Genomic DNA, 24,615 nt, shown 5'->3' with positions numbered 1-24,615 from the left:
AAACAAAACAGTACAGAAACACAAGAAGTTTATAAGAATTACCAACAAATTAAACTAGTTATTCAGTAAAATGGAAAAATATGTCAAGTGTCTGCTTATAAAAACAAGATGGGATAACGAGTTATATAGGACTTTGCAATATAATATGCAATAAAAAGCTATAGGAACAAACTGTTTTGGAAAGGAATTAAAAAAAAGTTGTTCCACCCATTCTGTAAAACTTCACCAAGACTATACTACTGTGTGAAATCCAGTGTTCAGGTGTGAGTTACTTAATTCCCAAAAAGACACGGACAAACGAGAAATCAGAGAGGGGAGCCAAAGTTTGAGAGGGGTCCTACAGGAAGAGATCTATGCTTACATAATTTCAGAGAATATACTAGAAAACATACAGAAGAAACAACTGTCTTTGATAAGAATTTATACCAAGTAATATACAGGCTGTTCTCCAAAACTAAAAGAGATTATTTATGTGCTTCTTCTTATTGTTCAATATGCTATTTTTCTCCAACAAAATAAAGCAATAGATTTAAAATAAGATATTTGTAGCAGTTTACCAAGCACATGGCTAAGAAGCATTATCTTTTCCTAAGGTACCTCTGGAGGACAAATGCCTTTCATAAGCAACACTATGAAAAATTTACATGACAATTACAATAAGAACTTGGAAAATGTTTTAAATCTATTTCAAGTTTTACAATCTGCAAAATAAGAAGTCTGAAAAAAAAAACATTAAAATTGCTAAACGATTTCCCACGATGTAGAATATTATCCAGTCTCAAAGTCGTCCTGTAGAGTACCTTTATACATCATCCACACGATGATGAGCCCATTTTGATCACTGGTTGTTAGCTTGTGATACTGTTCGTTCCATGTCACCACTTGCACAGAACCTAGAAAATGATACAAAGTTTGTGTTTATGCCATTTAAATACATTAAGGAAAACCAACACATACAACTTTATCACTCTGGAGTTTACAGAAATTTGCACTGCCAAGACTGATTTAGTTTTAGGCATTCTTACTATACCACTCCTTTCCTCTTCCAAAATTCTGCTAATTGGATCCTTCTGGTCCTTTATTCACCCACTTGAGCAACATCCTCTCTAAATTCTACCCAGAATATTGTTTCAGTAAGCAAAACCCAAATTATAGCTTTGCAGTTTGACTTAAGAGATTTTTTTCCTCCTCTTCATAAAAACAATCTGATCCTCAGTAGAGCTGCAGTTTGAAAACAAAATCTCCCTCCTGACTACCAAAAAGAACACTCTACACATAGCTCCTTCAGATCAAGTTTCATGTGGGATCCTCCTCATGAACATTTAACTTGACTTGAAACATCTTCAAACGTTTTTTTAACAACCATTTTATTTCATCAGTTCAACACTGGATATGAACTTGGACACCTCCAGCATCACGCACTTCCACTTCTTCACCAGTGGTTATGCATTTCCTCTGTATCCTTTTCATTTCTCCAGATTTCAGTCACAAGCTTTACCAACAGACACAATCAAAGATACCCTGAATGTCAGAGATTTTTGAGGGGAACTGTAACCTATTTCACAATCAAAGGCATCCATTCAAAATATCCACTAAATCAGTTCTTCAAAATTAATTTCTTCTATCATGTTTAACCAGGCCCTTAAATTAATCCGTTGCCGGGTTTCAACTGCAAATCATCATAAAAGACCATTCCTTCTAATTTTCTAAGGATTTCAGCATTCTCTTCCTATCTCCCTTTCTGTGGATGATGAGCATTTAACATGGTAGAGTTTGATTCCTCCCTAACTTCCCTGCATTCAATGTTTACTTTCAAATACTTTATCCTTTAGTCTGTTTACTAACCTGTGTAAACTCTGTATACCATGTTGCACTCTACATACATATATATAATTTTCTCTTCTTATTCACAAATTGAGATATTTTTAAAATAGAGATGAGATAATGAGTCACTGAACTCTGACTTCTTCAGAAGAAAATGCAAAGCTGCCATAACATATAAGCAAATCGCAGACATTATCAAAAAATAATTTAAAAAATTAGAAGTCCCTCTGTGATAGAACACATACAATAGCATCATCCACTTCAGTATCAATCAGTACTACTTTTTCAGAGTAATGAATGTGGCCCAAGTAATCTAGAAAAAGTCAAACCTGAAGCAATAATAAACACAGATTAGGCTGTAAGGTCAAAGTTTACAAACCTAACCATGGAAAACACATAAGCAAACCATAAGTTGTTGTAGGCAGAACCCAGCTTGGTTTGTGCAGCATGCGTTCTGCATCATGCATACCATACCAGCCAGAAGAATTGGGGTGAGGCTACATCAGTCGGATTCTCAACCCCGTAATTCATCCGCAAATCATGAAAGATTAACTACAGGTCTTTCATCAGGTAACTTAGTAAAAGTAGATATTCAACCTGTTACATACCTGATTTTAATGCTGATATTCTTTATTTTAGTTTTTTAATCAAAAGTTAGAGAAAAATTACTCTACCAACTTCCCAAAATTCTGTATTTTTCATTCGAATCAAAATACCTTAAATGCTCAAGGAGACTTACCGCTGTGACCTTCAAGAGTTTGATTCATAGAAAGATTACTAGGAGCTGCAAGTCCCTTTATTTTTGCTTCATCTAAAAGTAACAAAAATAGTTATAAAATAAATCTAATAAAGCATATCTAGTACTGTCTGTAATGATACAGACACTAATCACTGGTTTTAATCAATAAAATAATTTCCCTAAAAGTAGTCAAAAGTGTATCTGTAGGATGAATTTTCCCACCCCTCAGTGCAATGTATTCGCTACTCACATCTGTCATCCAAACTCAGATAGTCATTACATCTCAGCAATTTTTTCAGAAACAAACAAACAAAAAGAAAACCTATGGTTATCCCACCTTGTTTACTTTCAGAAAGAGTTTTAAAAGAACTAGAAAATTTATTGGAGTTCACTTTTCTCAGAGCATACTCATCCTATTTCAAAGAAATATACAACTTTTTCCTTATATTAATGGTAGAGAACATTAAAAATAAATAAATCAAGAAATAGTGAAATGAGTTTGAAAATAAACAGGAAGCCCACATAGCAATAACAAAGATGAAGCGCATGCCCTGAAAGAAGCAGAAGCACTTAAGAGTTCAGTAGACAGAAAAGCTAGATAAACAGTAGATATAAAAGCTAGATACATGGCAGGCACATCATGTCAGGCAAGCTAGAAGAAAACAATAGTCAAAAGAAAGCGGCAACACCTTTGACACTTACATAAATACATAAACATCTGTGTACAGACTTAAAATGTATGCCATGCTGTGAAGTTAAAGAATCGGAAGGAGTCGTGTTTTGAGAATACGGAAATGTGGTCGATTTTACTCTTAGGAAAAAAGAAAAAAAAGAAAAAAAAAAAACTCGATTACCTGTCTGTGTTTCTAACTTTAAAACTTTCAGTAATCCATCTTCTCCACCACAGGCTATGAAACCTTCATCCTTATTCCAGGAAATACATCTTAACTGAACATTACCAGGAATTGCAATCTGAAAAAGAAATATTTTGTGTCTGCATGGTGCTAAGAACCAACTTTTATTTTAAACTCCTCCAAGAACACCTCAACAGAAACACCTACGACGGCGCAGCAGATAACTACGGGCCGATTAGCACCCCCAGAACGAGACAGAAGTCAATCAGATTTATAACCCGGCCCCCCCCCCCCCCCCCCCCGCCGCCCCGGCAGCACCTTCTTGCACAGGTAGATGAACATCGTGAGGGGGGGGAGCGGCGGACGAGGGGCTCCGACCGGCGGCGGGCCCGGGGCCTGCCCGCAGTGAGCGCCGCCGTCGCCCTGGCAACCGCCGCCGGAAGCGCGCAGCGGGAGAGATGGGCGCTCTACTTCCGGGAGGACGGCCCGCCCCTGCCGTGGCGGGAGGGAAGGGGACGGGAGAAGGGGGGAGGTGTTGGAGTGCTTAGCCTCGGGTAGGAGGTGGGGGTAATCGGTTGGTAAAGGCCGTGCTGCTTTTATATAAAAGAAAATAAAAGTGTTTGTGAAGTGCTTGTGTGTTGTATCTTAGTGTCATTTCATAGAATCACGGAATGGTTTGGGTTGTGAGGGAGCTTAGAGCCCATCTAACTCCAACCCCTGCCATGGGCAGGGACACCTCCCACTAGACCAGATAACCCAAAGCCCCATCCAACCTGGCCTTGAACACCTCCAGGGATGGGGCATCCACAGCTCCTCTGGGCAACCTGTGCCAGTGCCTCACCACCCTCATAATAAATAATTTCTTCCTTATATCTAATCTAAACCCACCCTATTCTAGTTTAAAACCATTATTTTTAAAGCCATCATTTTATTTTAAAAGTTTAAAGCCATAATTCACAGCAGTACGTGCTGAGGATTACCACAACCCCAGAATTAGCCCAAGCTTCACCGTTGGTTGAAATAAACGATGGCTGGCAGCGCACGCTGCATGACATTTTGCTCCCTCACGGGCACTGCCACGCACCCACAACTTAATATACCACTTAATTTAATGTAATGGGCAGTTCCACAGGCAGTTCCACCTGTACTCAGTGGGTTAGAGGGGGTAAAGGAGCCCTTTGGAGCGAGGAGATGGTCGTTTGGGTGCTGGGCCCACACACAGCACGGAGCAGTGCAGAGGGTGTGGGATCAGGCCCATGCCTGTGCTGCTCCAGGGCTGCAGGAGAAGCCTGGCTGTGCAGCACCGTGGCCAGAAGGCAAGTTAGATGGGCCCTGTCTGCGAAATGAAACATTTTCATGCTGAAGCTGTCTTGTGATGGCCAGAAAAGGTGAGCCCAGGCAATCTCTACCACGTCTTCTGCATCCCGCTCTAAACACTCGCCAGCTTCATGCAGTAGAAGTGTCACGTCTCCAGGGTATCACCCTCAGTTTCACGGTGGCTAAGTACTTCACATTGCAGTTATCCACAATGCAAACACTGAAATAAGCACTTTGTTCTATGTCATCCATAAAGCAGGATCTTGATGAAGCCAGGTTCACACATGTGCATCTCATCAAGTTTGCTGCCGTACCCATCATCTGAGAGGCTATCTGAAAGTGTAAAGAAATAGAACCATCCATTGGGTATCGTCAAATCATTTTACTGAAGGTACATTTTTACATGTTTATATACCTTCAAGCACTGAGCATCCAATTTTTTAACAAGTGCCAATTTAGAAGCACATAAGTAATAGAACTATAAAACAAAGCAGGCTGATCTCCTAAAAGTATCTTAGAGCTGAACAAGATGGCTGGAGTTAAGTTCGAAAATATTTTAAGCAGAATAAAAATAATTTTAAAATATCATCCAAAAGATGTTTAGTTCTTGTTTGTAACAGTTCTTTGCATTAGTCAAGTTCTATTGCCTCAATAAGTGAAACAGTATAATTACTCATCCATAAAATGAGTACATCTATATTTAAAATAAAAAAAAGTATTACAAATTCACTCAATAGGACGTGCTCTTATGTTCTTTAAAAAAAAATAATGCTTGTATCACCTTGGAATTTTGTCTGGTGCTCACAAAGTAAGACAAGATACTGTTAAATACTATCATCTGCAAGGTAGAATGGCATTATTAATACTAGCACATGAAACAAAGCCTGTCCAGCTCTTGCAAGGCAGATCTGACCCCCAGGACAATTTTCCACAATCATGTAAAATTATACATCTCATTTGACAACCAGCCCTAGTGTAAATGGGACTAATGTAATACACTCCCAGTTGCCAAGAAGTGGAAAAGTCTTGCATTAGATTTATAACTTGTTTATTCTTACCAATTACGGAGCCCAAGGCATACTTCTGGTCCCATAAATCCTTATATAATACCCATGTTCAAGCCGAGGACATGAAAATAAGCAAAGTAAAGTGCTGGATATAAAACTCTACGAGTTACAGAAAAAATATGCACGTACAGCTCTTTGAGGAAGCATCTATAGCACAGCTAGGTTGTCCCATGCTAACTGTAATTGAACAGCAACAAAGTAATATCAGCGAAGACGCATCACAAAATAGGCATTAACCAGGAGAACCTCCATGTCAGCAGCATTCATCCCTAATTGTATGTGCTCTCTAAGTGAACTCCTGCCTGATTTTCCTTGAAATAGTTTGTATGTACAACGTGCAGGGTATGACACGAGCACAAATGTTGTTATATGTCCTTGGCATACCATCTACTGATTTAATATTTCACGTGATTTATTTTGTATGATTACATACAAAATTGTGATTGTGATTTATTTGCATGATTACACATGCAAGTGTGCTAAATAAGTGGATTTCCTTTAACAGTGAAATTTGTAAATTGTCAGCTTCTGCAAGCCCAACTGGCACCAGTAGTCCCAGGAAGGTCTGTGGAATGACAAGAGGAATGACTGATTGCGAACATAAGTAAATCTTGCAGGATAAAAGCCTTAAACTGCAGCACGTATGTCATTCTTCCAAGTGTAGAACAACTTTGAAATAACTATTAACCCTCTTATCAACATTAACAAGGAGTTGTAGGTTTCAAAATCAAACTGTTCTTTTTCCGACTGTGTGACTCAAGAACAGTGTCCTGTTTAATTATGCAGATTCCTTCCATTTGTTCTTCTTCTATCTTTGAGGTTTTGTTTCCTTGTCTTTGTTAAACTGTTTATTTCATAACACACATACTTTAAGTTGTATATATTAAAAAAAAAAAAAAGGAAAGAACATCAGTGTGCTGATCATACTTTATTTTATTAAAATAAGTTACAAGACCACAAAGTACTTTCCATTTTAATGGACAAATGCCAGAGGCACGTTTTTTACTCTGCCTAGCCATTTCACAGTTTTATATGATGTGAATACTTTTCCATTCCTTTCTTTCCTGTATTTACTTTTAAATAAGAGAATAAGAATGCAGTTACTGCAGAATAACGGTACCTGCTGTACTACTTGCAGTACAGACCAAAGCACAGCAGGTATAGGTAGCTTTATGGTTACAAAGTGACTGTACATGAAGATCCTCAGGTTATATTTTCAAGAGGGTTGTCTTCCTGAAGTCTTCTTGACACTTGTAAATAATAACAAACCAAATGCTGTTCTGTAAGCTGTGCAACAAAATAAAGCTTGCTGAACACAATAAAAAATAACTGCTTCTGAAATATTATTTTGGGATCTATCTAAGTAGAATGGTAGCTCAGACAACCTGCTGTCTCTCTTGATATGCTTGCAGCTTCTCAGACACTTCGTCTAGTGGTCAGTTGTTAAGGGCAATACAATAGGTGGCTATGAGGTTTGTTTTTTTATGTTTCTCATTACTGCATTTTACACAGAAAATCAGATTCTAAATGAGATCAATACATGCTTGAACTAGAACTTTCAAAACATTTTAGAGAGCTGTCAAGGTCTGTTAACTTCCCAAATTTTCTCTACAACCCCAATTTCTTACAAGAAGTTGGAGCGAGTGACATTCAGGGCTGAGGAGTAGCAGATGCTGCTGCTTTTTCCAGTTTGTTTTGAAAGGAAGCTAGGGATACAAATTGCCCAGCAAAGAAGGACTTCGAAAGAAAGCATCAGTTCTTTGTAATGAAGTATACTGCTAACTTGAAACTACTACCATCTTGTTTAATATTAGTGCTTTGGGGTAGAGAGATAGTCTGTTCTTTTGAGATAGATATTGTGCTACTGTCAAGATGGCATTACAGGGTTAATTAACTTGGCACTCAGTTTTAATTACTTAGACTCCCTGGAATGGTGAGGAATTTCCAAGGAAAATTAGATTCTCCTCTTCACCCTACCCAGGAAGATAAAGTGAATTCAAGGGACCCTACAAGGAGAGGGATTTCCACTTAGACCTATAAAAATAACTTTGAATTTATTCAAGAACTGGGAAAGTTGTGTCTATGGTAGAAGACTTCATTTGGCTTTCAGAAACCTTGGTGAACTGAAGAAGCCATTTATCTGTATAAATGATGAGTTAATATACAAAACTTACTAGTCTCCCACGTTGATTAATCTGAAATATCCCCCTTCATTGATTTTGAAGCCCCAGGGATCAGGATGACAACCACAGACCTAGTACTCCCCTACATGAATTCCTATTTGAACAAGAGCACCTTTCACAGAAGAAAAGCATGTAGTCTCAGAAATTTCCAGCACTGAAAACCTACCACAACCTTTGGTAAACGGTCAACCGTGATCAACCACTCTCACTTTTAAAAATTGTGCCTGATGCTGAATCACAGCTTGTCCAACATCCAGTTATTAGTTCTTCTCATTCCATCTGAGGACATTTATTCCAGCATTCAGGTTTGCTACCACACCACAGAATTCACCATTTTTATTTTTCCTCCCACATGTTTGTGAAATGTCTAATCCAGGGGCCAGCTACATTTCTGTTTGCTGCCGCAATGCAATGAATGAAGCCAGTGAACCCTGCAGCCCACGCCTGAGAAGCGCTGCAGCCTGGATGCTCGCCCAGTACCCCACGCTCAGCACCCTGCCCCGCAGCCCTCCCGCTCTGCCTGATATCTGCCTGATATATCCCAGCAGCTGGGTAGTAATAGGCTAGCAGTTTTTCACACAAGAGAACTTGCATGAAAACTATTTGGGACCCTGCCTGCCTGCAGAGTTGGAAACCTAACCACAGCTAGTCAGACAACTGTCATGCTGCCTGTGAAGGTGTCTTGAAAATTTGGGGACATATACAGGCTACTAATAGCAGAGCTCAAAAGTGAGCATGTGCTGTAAATGCCATCTGAAAAAATTACAAATAGAGCAACTTTTGATGTTCAACATAACACATATTATCCTGGTGATGTGGGGATGTGCATTTTATCTGTACCTTGATATGAAAACACTTCAAGGAAATGTGAAAACATAACAGTATTGGCAACACGCAAAATTTCACTCCCTGACATTAATAAAATCACCAAGAAAATACTTTCTGTTGACAGGCATGTTCCACTCTGTCTTGTGTCAAAACGGCTACCTCCAAAATACTAGTAAAGAGCTGAACACATAAGAAAAAGGATATGTTTTGTGGACAGAGCTTGGAGGCGTGAAGTGACCGAGTCCTGCAGTGCAGCTATGGCTTCACACTTACAGGCCTCCTCAGTTGTTACAAGACTGCTTGTTGAGGCTCCTAAGAGATAAAACGGCATTTAGAATACTTAGGAAAATATTTAAAAGCCAAGAAAATGCATGATTCTTCAAGGGGAGTTGAAGCCAGGCTGTGAGACTGCAGCCCAAGGCAGCTGGGAGGGAAAGGTGGCAGAGATGGTGGCCAACGTGTAGCTGGAGGCACACGTGACCTATCTCCAGGAGCAGGACAAGCAAGGTACCACTTTTACCACTTTGTAAATAATACAAAATAGCAGGAACACATGCATTAGTTTTAAATAGTAAGCAATAGAGGTTCAGCTGTGTCATCAACGTGTTTCACCTCCCAAGTACTCTTGGTTTATAACAATGGCAATATACATGCATAGGGAATATCGTTCCTCATTCATCAGGAGGTGTGGACATGAGTCCATCCAATGTCACATCAATATATATGGAGGGAACAACAATGGTCAAATGGGTTCAAATGAATTTCAAATCTAGTAGGAAAGCACAACAATATTAATGGAGGAGTCAGTATGGAAGAGAAGTAATCAGCCTCTTAGGAAAAAGGAAGCAAACATTGCCATCCTTTGCAGTGATTCCATTTAATCTGTTTCTAGTTCTTGCCCTCAGACTTGCAGGCTTACCAAGGACCAGGGCCTCAACTGTCCTCAAGAATTTTTTCTCCGTAATCTGCCACAAAACCAGGGATGTTCATAAACAAAGGGCTCAGAGATGTGATAATTTGACAGTGGCATAATGACATGTCAAGCATCAGCTGATGACTGTGAATTCTTATCTCTGTGAAAGGCAAGTTAACTTCACCTACTCCATAAAGAAAATATGCAAGCTGTACCAGTTGCTTCAGGTTAAGAACAAACAATACCAACAACTACTGAAGCACTGCTACTATAGTGAGATTACCATGTACATTTGAGGCCAGAATACTAAGCTTCCAAAGGCAGCACCTCTTTAAAAGATCTAAAATTATGAAATGCCCTTTCAACAAGAGATAACTTGTATGCAATTGCTGTTTCCTTATACATGTTTTTTGCATTGCTTGGCAGAAGATTATTCAATTGTTTTTTCTCCAGATATATAAATGCATAGCTAATCAATGCTAAACAAATTATGAGACCATTTTAACAGTAAAACAATAGAAATACTATACCTGGAGATAGTTTCTCTTTTTTTCTTAATTATTTTGGTTTCTCTCTTTATTTATCATGCCATTGATTCTTCCATTTTACATGGAAACTGATGGCTGCTTCAATTACAGAAAATGACTGATATACGAATTTTAACTTTTCTTCATTCAGTGTTTCACTGAAAAAAAAAATCTATGAACAGATTCATTTCAAGCAGAGCAAAAATTCATTTGCGAATTTCACCGCAGAAACTGGTGTCTTCTTGATTCCACTGAACCTGTATTTGTTCAGCTCCCTATTTTGAAACATCCTGCCGGTTTTATGGCCGATGTACAAAGAAGAGCTGTTCAAGATTCAGCTGGAGGAAGGCCAGTTCAAAATAGCACACCAACGTGGTTGGTCTCCAACTGACTGCCAGTGAAGTTTGCATGTTTGCATTTAAATTCTTCAGTGACAGATACAGATCTTCCTTGAGTTATGCCTGCTTTAGCCAAATTACTTTTACATATGGCAACTGTCCAAGGGTATCCTGAAGTCTTCTACAGAGCTTCTGTGAAATTTAGAGTCTTCCAGTATTTGATATGCGAAATCATGGGCAACTCCACTGCTATTGGGATGCCCAACAAGTCACACAAAACATGCTAGAGTTGTTTTTTTTTACACTGTATTTAAGTCCAGACCTACAAAAATTACTATTTTGGTAGATGGTGTTTAGCTGTACTCAACGCTTTTATATTTTGCTTTTACACAGGTCAACTTCATGTAATGTCAAATCATCCTTGCTCCGAGAAGTAGCAGATCAGACAAGACACCTCTTGAGGTACTTTCACTCTGAACAGTTTATACCATTATAGCCCGTGCAGTTGGAGGAGTGGAAAAGAGCATGGGGCCTAGCATTGCAGTTGTTCTTCTGACACCAGTTGTGTTCCCTTCCAGGCCCCCACTCTCCTCTATATGCTGGTACACAGTTGAGTCCTCTGCCCCAGAGACAGATGCCCCAACCTTGCCAGTACTCCTAGTTATTCAGGTTTCATAAGGAAATGTATATTATAACAGATTAAAAAAAATAAAATACAATGAAATCCTTAAATGTGTGGTGATAGGTAAGAGTCAAGTGTAGTTTTAAATACAGTAAGTGCTATAACTAAAGAAGTATCAAACTAGCTCAAAACATTATTGGAAGTAGACAGAAAAGAATGAAAAGGGATTATACTTCTAGGGAGTTAGTGAGTTGATAAAAAGTTTCTTGTGGAGATTGAAAGGATTTAACACATTAAAGAGAGGTACTTTAATAAACATGTTCAGAATAAAAATATTAAATTATTACTTGAGCATGTTTTCTCATCTGGATTTAAGGTAAAGCCTTCGTAGCAGTCACAGGTGTACGACCCCTCGTTACTCACACAGACCTGCTCACAGTCATGGGTTCCTGGTGCGCATACATCGATTCCTACAAAATGCATTTTGGAGAAGTAGTTATCCAAAAACAAGAAAACCTTTTAAAATGTTTCCCAATGGCAGTGCTTCTCCATGCTGGGAACTTATACTGCATGAACTCTCGCTAACAGCTACTGAGATGTGTAACTGATGTTGCCTTGGGGCAGTGATCTAAAACCAGTTGTTTTACTGGGGTCTCTCTCGGTCCTTACTTTTACAGCCCGTGATGCTGACCACAGCTGTCTAACCTGACCAGATATGAAGCACCAGCTCACCTCCAAAGGCATGCTAGGAAAGGTTTCCAGTACACGGTAGCTTTACAGTGAGGATGCTGGGAAGGAAAGGAAGGCTTTTACAATAATAGCAATTTTAGCATAACACAAAGCCACTGGGAAGCTAAAGAAACAAACAGCAAAATGAAATTCAGCCTGGAGGGAGGACATCACCCCAGGCTGTCTCCTGCATGATGGTATGCAGTTTCCGCAGCGCTGTGAAGTGTGTGACTCTGTGACTAACCCCAGCTCTTGTCTCTTCAATTATTTCTCAGTTCTGGGTTTGCTGAATGTTGCATAATTGCACTTAGTGAAATACAATGAAGGCCTTCATGACAGGGTGATAAGGAAGAAGCAAATGCTAGACAGTTAACAGCACTGGTGCACATGAAGTACCTTATGTATCTAAATGATGCTCAAAGAGGAAAAGGCAGAGTGACATAGAACTGTCTTATAATGCTTAAATGCACGTGTAAGTTTCTTAAATAGATACAAATACATTAACCTGCTAACGAGAGTGATTTCAATACATCTGCCTGGTTGGGGAGGGCATGGGGGGACAGGGGACAGCAATCTGGTCTTACTTGAGCACGTCTTCTTGTCTGGGTTCAGGGTGTAGCCCTGATAGCAGTCACAGGTATAGAAGAGATCGTCTCTCACACAGACCTGCTCGCAGTCATGCCTTCCAGGTGCACACATGTCGACAGCTAAGGAAGGCATTGGAGAAGAATATTAACCAATACCCAAACTTCAGACTGTTTATTTGGCATCAGTAGTTCCCATCTGGATTCAAACCAGGACGTTTTCATTGCACATCAGCACGCTATTAGCTGTAGTAAGGTATACAGAGTGTGTTCTTATCTGTCTGTCAACATCACGAAGTTCATATGATTTTTGGAACTGCAGCAATGCTTTTTTTGTGTTGTAACAGATTGCAGAAGGAACTGAACTAGCAGTGACCCAGTTACAAAATAATTATCCAAGGGAATTCAGAGAACAAATATCTGGATTTTAAGAGAGCATTTGGCATTTTTTCAACTCTGATGGAGTTGGATAAGACACTGTTTTATTGGAGTGAAAAGACCATAAACAGAAGAGTATACGTGGCTGCTAAAAAAAAGAAAGCCGTGGCACCCGCTGCCAGTTACAAAGTGGGCACTTTAAGTGTGAGGCAGAGGTTTTCTGCCAAATTTAACACATCAACTCCAAAAAAGCAAGTTGAGGAGTTCCTATATTTGGATATTTTTGCAGTAAGGAGGTCCTGTAAGGCAAAAGCAACTGAAGAAAGAAAGGAGAGAAATAAAGAAATAGAAAAAGGAAGAAAGAAGCAAGTAAACAAGAAAGAAAAGAGCCCCTCCTGGATCTATGCTATTTTTATTATATCACAGAGACCTGGAGATGGTTGAGAAATCACAAGCAGCCTCATGCAAAATGAGATTCAAAAGAAAAAAAAAAAAAAAAGCAAGCATATTGGAGAAATAATCTGAAATTTGAGTATGCAGGGGGATAATCATTGCTATGAAAGGAGATTGAGGACTGGACTCACAAAAGGGATGCCTCACTGAATTCACATTCCTTCACAGATGTTTGCAGTCTCTATGTAATACCAGCTGAGAGTTAATCTTAGGATCTGATTTACAAAATCAACTCCTAAACTAGGCAGGAGGAAATATCGAGAAAACGGTTTTGCCTCTTTGAGATGCAAGAACTGTGAATTAATTGGAGGGATTTGTGTACGAATTTCCTGGATTTGGAAGCCTGGGTTTGTCACACAAAATATAGTAAGGAAAGGGATTATGATGAAAGTGGAAAAAAGGGTTTTATATAAATAAATCATCAGTGAGACATACAAGGAAATGAAAGGTGAACTTCAAATGCTAATCAAGTGAAAATGATACAGAATACATATTAAGCCATATGTACCATATATTTATATATACATCCTTATGTACCAACCATGTCAATGCTTCTATTCTCCACAAGAGACCAGCACTGGGAAAGAACATTTCTCTCCAGCCTCTAGAGCTCTAAAGCCAGAGTATTTTTTTAAGTTTCAAACACATCCACCAGGAAGAGTGATTACACTCATGGTGTGATTACACAGGCTGTACTCTGTCCTCCAGTACAGACCCTGCTCTTCTTTGTCTCATTCCCACATCTTCGTTATGCTGGTTTGCTGGAGAGCTTCCTGACACAGGTAGTGCGTGTCACATATCCCCACCAAATATATTATCCTTCTCCTCTCTCAGGTGGATATGACAATTTGTGCCCCTTGAGAGTGAATATATTGTGAAGTCCCCAGGGAAATGCCAAATGGCATTTTACTTACAGCAATTACAAGCTTCACACAACTGTAGAAGAGTCACAAGTCTCAAATTATTACTGGAAACATGAAGAAAAACCTGAAGTTGCACTGTGCTTTCAGGAGTTGTACAAACTCTTGCATAATGTATTAGAAAAAGAACATAAGTTAACCTGACTTAGAAGAGTTATTTGATTTTAGCTGAACACAGTACTTTCTTGACCAGGAGGACCAACCTGAGCAAGTCTTCTTATCTGGATTCAGAGTGAATCCTTCAAAGCAGTCGCAGCTGTAGGATCCATCAGTTTGCCGACAGACTTGTGCACAGTCATGCCTCCCAGGTGCACACAAGTCGATGGCTGTGGAGGACCATGTTTTAGAGAAGAAACCAATTAATCCCTCACTGACACTCAAGCATTCTAAATACTTCAACATTTATAAACACAATTTAATTAGGATTCAAAATAGGATCCAACCAGCGCCTTACTGCATTATTATATTATGCTGCAGACAACTGAATTCGGTTACTGATCATTTAATGCAGGAGGCAGATATCTGGGCTCCAGGACATCACTATACCATGTATCGCACAGTCTGATTTTCATCTGCAATTCTGGCTGCCCTGAATAACCCCACAAAGGCTGAAGCTAAAGCACCACACTGAGACGGGCAATAACCTGCCATGTTGTTGTTTCGCGCAATATTAGCAGTAACTATGATGAATCCAAATTCATACTCTCATCTGAAGGCAGGCACAAAAAGCTAGGAATGTCATGTACGAGTACTATTAAATGGCAAGGAGATATGAAACCTAGTTAAAAAACAACAATGCGAAAAATGAAGCAGAAGCACAGGGAGGTTATGGTCTCTCTTCAGACATGAGAGGTATGAAAACTTCAGTGAGAGGAGTGCTTGTGTGTTCTCCAAAGGAGGGAGGCCCTTACCAGGTACAAAATAGCTGCTTCAAGACTGGTTCTGCTCAAAACTTCTGGATTTAAAAGAGCAACTCCAGAAAATATATATATATATATGGGGAAAAAAATCGTAATAAGCTAACTTTTCAGGGTGATGAAAGTGCTTATGGTGAAAGGTTGGGGTTGCTATATTGTGGAGTCCTGCATAGCTTAGAAACAGAAGCAGCAAGTTGTAAAAAAAAAAAAACAAGCAAAAAACATCAAACAAACAAAACCACTGACTTTTGACAGGGGAGATGGAGGGGATATGGAAAAATCATCAGGTTTTAAGTTCTCTGTGGACCAGTGGCACTCGGTCTCCAGTGGAGACACAGTGCTGGTGGGCATCTCTGGCATAGGTTCCTCCTCTCCCACGGACTATGTTTATGAAGTATCATGAAGATCATAAAATGGTAGGTCGATGGCAATTTATTTATTTATTAATTTATTTTAACTCAAGATATTTAAGGAAAAGTACAATTTTATTGGTATTTGAACCACGGGGAAAGGCTACAGGTAAATTCTCATTTTAAGAGTTGATACCTGCAAGCAGTTTTTCAACTAGAAGCAATGAAGATAACTCAGAAAATATGTTGATGTCTCCATAAGTAAGTGTCATATATTAAAGTAGCCTTTAATTCTTACCTGAGCAAGTCTTTTTATCTGGGTTCAGGGTGTAGCCTTCGTAGCATTCACAGACATAGGACCCGTTGTTACTCACGCAGATCTGATCACATTCATGCTTCCCAGGTGCACACACATCCACAACTGCAAAACACACGTGAGAGGAACATTTTCAAGTGCATTTCTATTTGGAATCAACTCAGAAATGGCAAGAGTAATTGAAGGAATTAGAGTAAATGGTAGGAGAAAATATCTATATGGTGTCCACATCTGAAGACTTTGTTTTGGCATCTGGCCCTAATGAATGGTTCTGCAGGCATAATAAAAAGGATGGTGAGGCAATCAAACTACTTCTCACCATTGCTTCCAAAGACTTATTTATTAATTATTTATTATTAGATCTATTATTAAAGGGGATACAGACATTCACTGTTTCAACAGAAGTACAAAAGTAGCTTCTGAAATCCAACTGTGTTATTAAAAAAGAGATTTATTTCTGTTTTCTAATTTAATACATTTACCAAAGGAGTAATACCTGAGCAAGTTCTCTTATCTGGATTCAGCGTGTAGCCTTCAAAGCAATCACAGAGGTAGGATCCACCATTACTCACGCAGACCTGCTCACAGTCATGGGTCCCAAGCGCACATGTATTCGCAGCTACAGAGGGCGTTTACACAAAAAGCATTTCAGTCATCCCAAAGGAAAGAAACGTTCATTAATAATTTACTCTTACAAAAGTACTTCACATCTAGCACGGTTTGCTGGATCAGTAGTAGGAAAATTCAGTACTGAGTCACTATCACAGAAGTTGCAGTCATCTTTTGCATCATTTTGTAGCCAGAAGAAAGAGATCATAAATGACCCTGAAATAGCTTCCCACCTGAGGGGGCAGAAAGACAAGACTGATCTGCAAAAGAAGTGTGACAGGGAGAGAGAGATTTTAAGCATTTAGGACCATTACGTTGGAAATGGGAACTCGGCAATGAAAAAGACCTGGTTTAACTTGCTAAACTCTGCTTACTGGCATACAAGCTGATTTATGAATTCCTGCTGTATTGTAAAAAGCCTCTCATGTAAAATGAAATGTGACGGCACAATAAAATAAACTAAGTCACAACAGAAAGAGCATCGAGACTAGGAGGAACAGAAAAACAACTCAGAGGCACTAGGATAACAGGCTGTGTTCTCAGGGATAACAGGAGTGTCTTTGAACACTGGTCCAGGCAGATCAGCCACCAAAGAACGCAGGCAGTGCACGATGGGCATGTGAGAGCTGCAGCTGCCTTGCTCCATCAGGTTTAAAAAGTCACATCCAAAAGAGGATACGGAGGAAAGCCTACAGTAAGGCAGCTTTACATGCACGGCAACCTCCTGACTGAAAGACAATACAGAAATAATGCCCGAGCCTTAGAGCAAATGAAACTGCATGCTACAAAATGAGATGAAATTTGAGCAGACTGGCTAATTCCCCAGCAGACAGTAAGGTTATCTCATTGGAATGAGAAAACAGTGATATGAAAAGCAGCATGATGGATGGCAGCTGGATATAAGTTTGCTGTTATGACAGGGCAGACAAAATGCCTGTGATAACACTGGGCTGTCTCTGCAATGAGAGCTACATGTGCTGACAGTCTTTTCATTCACAAGTCTGACCACCTAACTACTTAACTTCTGTCCAATTTTTCTCAAGTGTATTTAGCTTTGGATATGCTGCCTCTGTGGATCACCTCAAGATATGCCTGCAAAGGAAACTTAGATACTCACTTAAATTTATATAATTTCTAAATGACTACATTTAGATGAGATGAAAACAGGAAGAAGAAAGGGAGGGAAAGCTGAGAAAATGAGGGAAGGCAAAAATGGGAGTGAAAAGGAAGAAGGAAACAAAGGAGAGAAGAAAAATGGAGAGACAAGCCTGTTGAGTTATTACCTGAGATTTTACTTGGATGAGTAGCTACAATGTGGATATGGCATAATGGTAAAATCAAACTTAAAAGCAGTAGTGGTGAGATAAGAAATGACGAACAAGAGTTCTTGAATGGTCTCATTATTTCTGAATGTGAGGCAACATTTCTTGTCTTCTAAAATGTGGAAGATTTAGATATCCCCTTGTAAGACAGAAAGTGTGTCTTGTCTTTCTATTGGCAAAAAAAATAAAAATAAAAAAATCTGAAACCAAGCCAGTGTCTTTTCATTCTGTTATATTCTTGGGAATAAGAGACTTCATATGAATGATTTATGAACAAAATCTGTGGGTGATATTTTCAAGCAAACTGAGAAGCTCATATTCAACTGGTCAGATTTTTGTGGTAGGAAAGGCAAGCTTCCACTGACTTTGACACCAATTCAAGGCTAAGATTTTCCATCTCCAGGATGGTCTCACCATCCTGGTGATGCTCTAAATGCAGCAAGGACCTGATCTTAACCAACTATTTTGCCCCTGAACATTAGTTTTCCTGTTTTCAGTTCACCCCACAAACAAACTTGTTTGGCTTGGCCAACGCAAAGAACATCCTAATTGTCACTGGTGAGTCCAGATTTCTGTCTGTCCAAAAAACAGTTCAGAGCTGGAAAAGACTCGGTTTAACCACACTATATAACAAGACTGTCTTGGATTCGTTTGGTTTGTAAGAGCCTTTTGAAATAGCATGCCCTTTACTCCATTTTTGTTCATGAATCCTACAGATTCTGGCTAACTGCATGTAGGAAACTCAGAGTTACGCTGGAAATATGTAAGTGTGAGCTCTCTTTGGTATATCCTCCAGCTTAACAGGAGAATAATTCCTATGCCTCATCACAATAAACAGTAGTATTGCATTTCAGAACAAGAGATTTTTCTTTGGTGCTATAAAAAGACTCGCTTTCACTAGAACATAGGTGGAAAATAAATGCTATTTTCACAGCACTCATACCTGTGCAGCTAGGTGAGGGCTTGCACCCGCTTCCAGCTACCAGAAAGAGGATGTGGTCACATCAGCAACACAACATGATGTCAAGCCAGACCTCAAGCATTTCCTATGTTAATTATTGGGCAAAGTGTCCTGCCTACAGATGGTCCTACACATTTATTTCATACCTAGAGAAAGAAGTCTATTCACTCTAAATGTATTCAAAAGGTACGGTGGTAATTTTTAGCAAGGCTCTGAAATAACGAAGTAACACATTCTTGCCAGCCAAGTTCCTGAGGCAATGGCTGCTACTTGAATTCTCTCACAATGTTCTTTGCACCTGATTTTATTTGCCAGAGACTTATTTTACAAGGCATTTCCTTAGAATTTTACTGGAAAAATCTACTTAATACAAGTTGCTTTAATTGTCAAGAAGTCATTGTTTCTTTGTGGGTAGGGCTGTGGCATAGCTGTTTATAGGCAAACCTCAATTTTCCAGGTACACCATAGATTTTTGTCAATGACAATGACAACCCACGCTGGTCTTGCATTGTTAGTGGTGTTCTAACCCAAACCATACACACATCCAGCACTCTTCCAAGACCAGCCCTCAAAGAGCAAAGCCCAGCCCCCAGGAGCTGCTGAAGCAGCTCTCTGTCAAAATCTAGTGGCAGAGGAACAGGGAAAGGTTGGCACACCAAAAAAGCCCAGGAACGCCTGCCCAGTGAAAGCCTATCCTGAGAGAACACGCCGTTGTGTTCAGACACTTTGTCCTGCATCAAATTTCTCAAGCTAGTATGGCAGTTCACCTGATTTTTGTAGTCTGAACCTATAAGGAGCTCTTCAGAACCACACTTCCACCCTCCTTCCTTCCTATCCAGATGGGAACAGAAATGAGCAGCCTGCACAGCTCCACCGTGGGCTCTCAGCATTTCAGTAACAGGACGTAGCTGAATCCCAGCCAGGCTGCAGTGCCTTCTCATGCACTAAATCATGCCAATTGCACAAGAACATCCCCTGAAATCGGTCCTGTTCCTTGCACGGTGAGGTTACTATTCAAAGTGAAAGGCAATTACTCGGCCTCCACTGAATAAAAGGGTTGACTTGTTTGCCCAACTGATGGCAATGGAAATATGTAAATGCAATACATAACACTTCTCGAAATAAAAACTTCTTTCTTAGGGAGTGGAACCACAGTTGGAGCCAAAAGGAGCCAAATTACACTACCGTCTTGGACTGACCACCTTACCACAGAAAGTCTCTCTGAACTTGGATGTCAGCTTTTCGATCACACCATAGGTCTCCACATAAAAGACGTGTTCATCCAGTGGCTCGCTGGCCATCACCCTCAGGGACTGCATGTCGGCACGATCTACCCCAACTGCGTAGATCTCAATGCCAGCTGTCCGGGCGCTCGCTGCCACGTCTTGAACCTGGTCTTGTGGCCGTCCATCTGTCACAACAATGACCACCTTGGGGATATTGAAGTTTGCTGGCCGGGTACCCATCTCCTCAGTGAAGACTTCATCCATGGCAGTTTGGATGGCAAGGCCAGTCATTGTGCCAGCAGACAAAGGCTGAATGTGAGAGATGGCCTCCTTCATAGAGGCTTTATCAAAGTAGGTCCGGAGGGGAAACTCTACCTTGACAGTGCTGGCGTAATTCATGACTGCCACGCGGGTTGTTCTTTCACCAACATCCAGAGTGTCAATCATTTTTGACAGAAAGACTTTCACTTTCTCAAACTCTTCAGGTCGGACACTACGGGAGCTGTCTATGATGAAGACAAGGTCAAGGGGCCGGTTCTTGCAAGCAGAGTCTGTCAGGAGGGAAGGAAAGCGTGTCAGTCATCTTCATGGGACTGTGATGGCAAACTACCTCCACCAGATAAACACAGGCACCCTTCATTCTCTAGGAAGAGTCTTAAAATTATAGGGGCAACACATTAGAAATTCTTAAGTAATCCTTTTGACAAGTAATACATGATTGAGCACTTTTAAGCATTAAAAGATAGTCACATTGAGCCCCCAAAATAATGCCTGGCTATCCTTGAAACAAGGGTTTGTAGTTCGCATGCAGCAGCCTACACAGAAGTGTTTTAATATGTAAATGAACTTACTTTTTCTTCTTACAGATAAAGCTTGAATTCATTTTTATAACAACAGAAATGAAGCAGTAAAACAATGGGACAGATTACATAGTGAACAGATGTTAACAATATTTGTTAGCAGTAGCTGTTATAGCAGATTGACGACTGGAAATTATTTCTTGCTTGTAATTCACAATCCAAAGTACACAACAAGACAAAATAAAGGCCAACAGGAACAAGATGCAGACCATGCTGTGATAAATGCTTCTTAAGCAGTTGTTACTGCGTTAAAGCTTCTATAGCAGTTATTATATATAGAGGTTATTATTCATGAAGCAATTTTACATGTCAAAATGAACATTTACACACATATTTGTAGCTTCTAAAGTTCCTCACTGACATAGAAATCTAGACTGAACAGAAAAGCTATAGCTCAGAGCAAAGACAAGCATCTCTTCAAGGAAAACTGAAAAGAATCAAGACAGCAGCAGCAGGAAACCAAAGCTGAGCACTCCCTGTCCTGGGAGCTTGACCTTGATGCCACCATGAACTTAGTTTCTATCATCAAGGTATGGATTTGAAATACTGGTTTAAGAAAAACAGGCTCCCAAAAGCAGAGTGTTCCTTCAAAGGAGATGCTCCTGCTCAAGTATCATTGTCTAGCAAAAAGTGTTCAATCAGCTTGAATATACTCCATGAAGAGTAGCTTGCAGAGCCTGACACACCTCTTCTAGCTACTATCAAGTTGACTTTTATTATGCCATTCCAGCTTTAAAGTAAAAAATAAAAAGTAAAAATAATTAAAAAAAAAATCATTTTCTTCAGAAGTCTCTTAAAAGCAGAGATGAAAACAACGCTTTTTTTCCAATATGTTAAAGAACTTCTTTCTCTTGTGCAAGTGTAAAAGGAGGGAAAATAACAAATTGCACAGATACATCTTACTTCGATCACGAAGCACAGTAGTAGAGTTGATTTTACTTTGGGACAGGGAAATGGACTGCATGAATCTAAGATTCCATCCAGGTATATTATATATAATTCTACATGCATCCCATAACTCAGAGTTTGCATAAGCATTTAGAAGAATGGCTTTGTGCTCCTTGTGAAGCTTGGAAAATATGAGGAAATATTTGTACAGGCAGGTGTATCTGAAGACATGAAAGAAAAAAGATGCACAATGTTCATCCTAAAAAAAAAAAAAAGTATAAAAATGATCTTTTTTAGGTTAGGGAACAAAACTTTTCAGGAGCCTAATATTGCTATGAGTCTGAAGTAGAGATGGTTTGAAAACTAAACAGGTATCTAGGGAGAAAAGAGGGGAAGGGAAGGGAAGGGAAGGGAAGGGAAGGGAAGGGAAGGGAAGGGAAGGGAAGGGAAGGGAAGGGAATCACAGAATGGCCGAGGTTGGAAGGGACCTCTGGAGGTCAGCCGGTCCAAATAGTTGCCACTTCTGCCTACAAGCACACCCTTGGACCGCTGCAGCTCCAGCAAGACGTCCCCGGCACACACCTTTCCAGTCCCCCTTTGCAAAAGCAAGCAGGGAAGAAATCCCAAAGAGCAGCCAGGACAGGTAGCACCCGGAGAGGCCGGGTAGCAGCGAGCAAAGCAGGCAGCAGCGAGCGAGCTCCAGGCATCATCCCCGGGGCAGGGCAGCCCCCAGCAGCGGGCAGAGGAGGCAGCTCCGGTCGGGGGGGACCCGGGGGCAGCGGGGCCGGTACCTGCCGCGCCGTGGCTCCCGGAGAAGCCGCTGCCCAGCGGCTGCCGGCGGAGGCGGTGCGGGACGCTCCGTGCCCCGGGCTGCAGGAGCAGCAGGAGGAGCAGGAGAAGAACCGGGCAGCAGCCGAGGATGCCGAGCGGCCGCCGCATGGTGCCCCCCTGCCTGCCCGCCCCGCCGCCCCGCATTTAAAGCCGCCGGGTGGTGGCGGCTGCCCCCGCCTCGAACGGGGCGTGCGGCCCCGGGATGGAAGGGAAGGGAAGGGAAGGGAAGGGAAGGGAAGGGAAGGGAAGGGAAGGGAAGGGAAGGGAAGGGAAGGGAAGGGAAGGGAAGGGAAGGGAAGGGGTCACCGGCCTCACCAGCGGGGAGGAGAGGGTGCAGGGCTCCGAGGGTGCAGATGGAAAGGAACCCGTGTGCCCGCCACCAAAATCTTCTGGCACGGGTCTGCTAACTTCACGCTGCGAGGCTCGAGTGAGTCCCCAAGGCAGAATTTGCAAAGAACAGGAGAGAAAGCTCACAGCAAGGCACACAAAGATGCCTTTGTTCTCAGTCCTATACCCTAGCCACCTAAGTCCTAGCGTTTTCTGTGGGAAGCTGAGCAAGGTTTGGCAGAACCATAGAACCATTAAGGTTGGAAGAGACCTCCGAGGTCATCTGGTCCAACCATCCCCCTACCACCAATGTCACCCACTAAACCATGTCCCTAAGCACCACGTCCAACCTTTCCTTGAACACCCCCAGGGACGGTGACTCCACCACCTCCCTGGGCAACCCGTCCCAATGCCTGACTGCTCCTTCTGAGAAGAAATGTCTCCTCATGTCCAACCCGAACCTCCCCTGGTGCAACTTGAGGCCATTCCCTCTAGCCCTAAGAACTATGGCTTAGGGCACAAACCTGCTCAGGACACGCCTGAGCTGAGCTGCAGTCGATGTGCAGAACTGCCAGCCCTTTCCTCCTTTAGCTGAAACGGGAACAGGAAGCTCCAATGCAGAACAGGAAGGGGCCACCACACCCTCACAGCCCACCAGCAACAATCTTTGGTAAGAATTAATTCACTCCAGCCAGTGCCATCTTGACAACACTCTAGGAGGGGCCACTGTCACACCTGCAACCCATAGGGCTGCAACACCCAGCTCAAGTCCTCTGTCCCCATCCAGCCCTTCCAAGGCCTTTCAGTGTCCGCTCACAGGGGACAAAGCTAACAAAGGAGGAAATTTTTGGCTTCATTCTGTAACACACACTGAATCTCCCCAGTGGTGATGGATCCAGGCCAGAATATATACGCTGGGATCAATAGTGAGAGGTTATCGATATCGAGAGCTTGTGTAATACACAAAGTTTCATACACAGTTTCAGCTGTGTGATTCTTAGACCATTCCAAACTACAGGAAGGAGATGGGAGCAAGGAAGGTGTCACTCTCTTTTCTCAGGTGACAAGTAGTAGGACACAGTCTCAAGTTGTACAGGGGAGGTTTAGATTAGTTATTAGGATGAATTTCTTCACAGAGAGTGGTCACACATGGAAACAGGCTGCCCAAGAAAGTGGCGGAGCCTCCATCCCTGAAGGTATATAAGGTGTGTGGACACAGCCCTAAGGGACACAGTGGTTTAGTGGTGGGACTTGGTAGGTCAGGCTGAGAGTTGGGCTTGATGATTTAGAAGATCGTTTCCAACCTAAAATGACAGATTCTTTCAGTTTCCCTGCAGAAACTGAAATTGACTGCATTTTAACAGTCTGCAAGCACCTAAAGACTCCCCCTTTCTGGAGTCCAGACCCACAAGAACGTAGAAACTAGGTGCAGCTCAGACACTTGTATGCACAGGGTAACTGGAAATGCAGGGTGCAGGACAGCAGCACAGGACATTCATGCACTGGTACAATTTAAGGTGCTCTCACAGACTGCAGCTTTGGTAAAGAGAAAACTAAGGAACCTATGGCTGATATTTGGTAATGACCAATGGCATTTTTAAACTTCAAAGGGACAAGAAGGAGGTACATACTTCAGGTGAATAGAATAATCAACAGCCTGCATGCTCCAGCAGTGTTAATCCTTTCCCCTACTTTAATCACAGATCCCTTTCATCTGCCATAGTAGGAAGCC

General features: G+C 41.2%; 2 protein-coding genes across 2 annotated transcripts in view; both read right to left on the bottom strand.

The window, feature by feature from the left end:
* WDR35 (WD repeat domain 35) overlaps positions 1 to 3,905 on the bottom strand; it is a 41,565-nt gene extending 37,660 nt beyond the window's left edge. The window contains exons 1-4 of the mRNA XM_035560145.2: positions 3,736 to 3,905; positions 3,418 to 3,535; positions 2,564 to 2,635; positions 801 to 893 (exon numbers count right to left, since the gene is read on the bottom strand). Of these exons, the coding sequence (XP_035416038.1) occupies positions 801 to 893; positions 2,564 to 2,635; positions 3,418 to 3,535; positions 3,736 to 3,759 (307 nt within the window). The 5' untranslated portion in view covers positions 3,760 to 3,905. The remainder of the gene's footprint in view (positions 1 to 800; positions 894 to 2,563; positions 2,636 to 3,417; positions 3,536 to 3,735) is intronic.
* A 2,997-nt stretch (positions 3,906 to 6,902) lies between these two features.
* Positions 6,903 to 22,664, bottom strand: MATN3 (matrilin 3). Its single transcript, XM_035560232.1, has 8 exons — positions 22,517 to 22,664; positions 19,959 to 20,528; positions 16,356 to 16,478; positions 15,842 to 15,964; positions 14,480 to 14,602; positions 12,526 to 12,648; positions 9,017 to 9,124; positions 6,903 to 7,233 (listed from the first exon to the last, which is right to left on the bottom strand). Exons 1-8 carry the CDS (start codon positions 22,662 to 22,664, stop codon positions 7,178 to 7,180), a joined length of 1,374 nt encoding a protein of 457 aa, XP_035416125.1. The 3' UTR covers positions 6,903 to 7,177.
* Positions 22,665 to 24,615: the final 1,951 nt, after the last annotated feature.

The sequence above is a fragment of the Cygnus atratus genome, chromosome 3 (assembly GCF_013377495.2).
Source record: "Cygnus atratus isolate AKBS03 ecotype Queensland, Australia chromosome 3, CAtr_DNAZoo_HiC_assembly, whole genome shotgun sequence".
NCBI classification, from domain to species: Eukaryota; Metazoa; Chordata; class Aves; order Anseriformes; family Anatidae; genus Cygnus; species Cygnus atratus.
This window is presented reverse-complemented; position numbering and strand designations above follow the sequence as displayed.

Excerpts from the sequence above, each read along its gene's own strand:
- MATN3 (XM_035560232.1), bottom strand. The coding sequence starts at position 22,664 with ATGCGGCGGCCGCTCGGCATCCTCGGCTGCTGCCCGGTTCTTCTCCTG. Across the intron at positions 14,603-15,841 it reads AGATAAAAAGACTTGCTCAG|CCATCGACTTGTGTGCACCT; the intron begins GTAAGAATTAAA and ends GGTCCTCCACAG. Across the intron at positions 12,649-14,479 it reads AGATAAGAAGACTTGCTCAG|CTGTCGACATGTGTGCACCT; the intron begins GTTGGTCCTCCT and ends TGCCTTCCTTAG.